Raw genomic sequence first — 1373 nt, forward strand, 5'->3', positions numbered from 1 at the left:
GCACAGTGTCCCCAGGGTGGGCACAGCATCCCCCCAGGATTGGTGTCACCAGGTCCCCTGGGGTCCCCAGGGTGTCCCTGGGGTGGCAGGGCTGTCCCCAAAGGTGGCAGCTGTGTGTCCCCAGGGTGACAGTGGGTGTCCCTGGGGTTGCAATGGGTGTCCCCAGGGTGTCACAAGTGTCCCCAAGGGTGGCAGTGGTGTCCCCAGAGTGGCACTTAGTGTCCCCAAGGGGGCAGTTAGTGTCCCCAGGGTGGCAGGGGGCGTCCCTGGGGTCACAGTGGGTGTTCCTGGGGTGGCAATGGGGGGAAAAAAAAAAAGTGTCCCCAAGGGTGGCAGTGGTGTCCCCAGAGCGGCAGGGTGTGTCCCCAAGGGTGGCTGTTAGTGTCCCCAGGGTCACAGCAAGTGTCCGTGGGTGGCAGGAGGTGTCCCCGGGGTGGCAGCGGGTGTCCCCAGGGTGTCACTGCGTGTGTCCCCACAGTCGGAGCAGTTTCGGACGACGTCACAGAAGGTGGCCCGCCGGTTCTGGTGGCGCAATGTGAAGCTGCTCGTGGTCCTCGGCCTCGTGGGCGCCATCATCCTCGTCATCATCATCCTCCTGGCCACCGGCGTCATCCCCACCTAGTGTCCCCTGTCCCCAGCGCGGGGACACCCCGGCCACCCGCCTGTCACCCAGAATACAGCGATGGCCGGACCTGTGGGGCTGGGGACGTGTGTGTCAGGGGACATGGGGACACGTGTGGGGACACGTGTGGGGATGGGGACATGGGGACATGGGTGGGGATGGGGACATGGGTGGGGACGTGTGGGGACAGGGACATGGGGACACACGTGGGGGGATGTGGGGACATAGGGACAGGGACGTGGGGACATGCGGGGATGTGTCTGGGGACTTGTCTGGTGTCACGTGGGGATGGGGACATGTGGATGTGTGGGGACACACATGGTGACAGGTGTGGGGACACATGGGGACGGAGACGTGGGAACACATGGGGCATGTGTGGGGACATACATGGGGATGGGCGCATGGGGACACTCATAGGGACATGCAGGGACACGTGTGGGGACACACCTGGGGACAGGGATGTGGGGATATGTCTGGGGACATGTTTGGGGACGGGGACATAGGGATGTATGGGGACAGGGACACGGGGACACGTGTGGGTGGGGACACAAATGGGGATGTGGGGACAGGTCTGGGGTCATATATGGGGACAGGGACATGGGGATGTGTGGGGACACATGGGGACAGGGACGTGGGGACAAGTGGGGGGACACAGATGGAGACAGAGATGTGGGGACACGTGAGGACATGTATGGGGACATGTAGGGACACCCATGGGGATGGGGATGTGGGGACAGGTGTTGGGGACACA

General features: G+C 63.7%; 1 protein-coding gene across 1 annotated transcript; it reads left to right on the top strand.

Annotated features, from left to right (window-relative positions):
• Positions 1-478: 478 nt before the first annotated feature.
• On the top strand, positions 479-622 carry VAMP8 (vesicle-associated membrane protein 8; the record flags this gene model as incomplete). Its single annotated transcript, XM_010075104.1, has 1 exon — positions 479-622. A coding segment is annotated over one exon (144 nt), but the record flags the coding sequence as incomplete, so codon positions are not given.
• Between the last annotated feature and the right edge of the window lie 751 nt (positions 623-1373).

Source organism: Pterocles gutturalis, unplaced genomic scaffold (assembly GCF_000699245.1).
Source record: "Pterocles gutturalis isolate BGI_N339 unplaced genomic scaffold, ASM69924v1 scaffold8452, whole genome shotgun sequence".
Lineage (NCBI taxonomy): Eukaryota > Metazoa > Chordata > Aves > Pterocliformes > Pteroclidae > Pterocles > Pterocles gutturalis.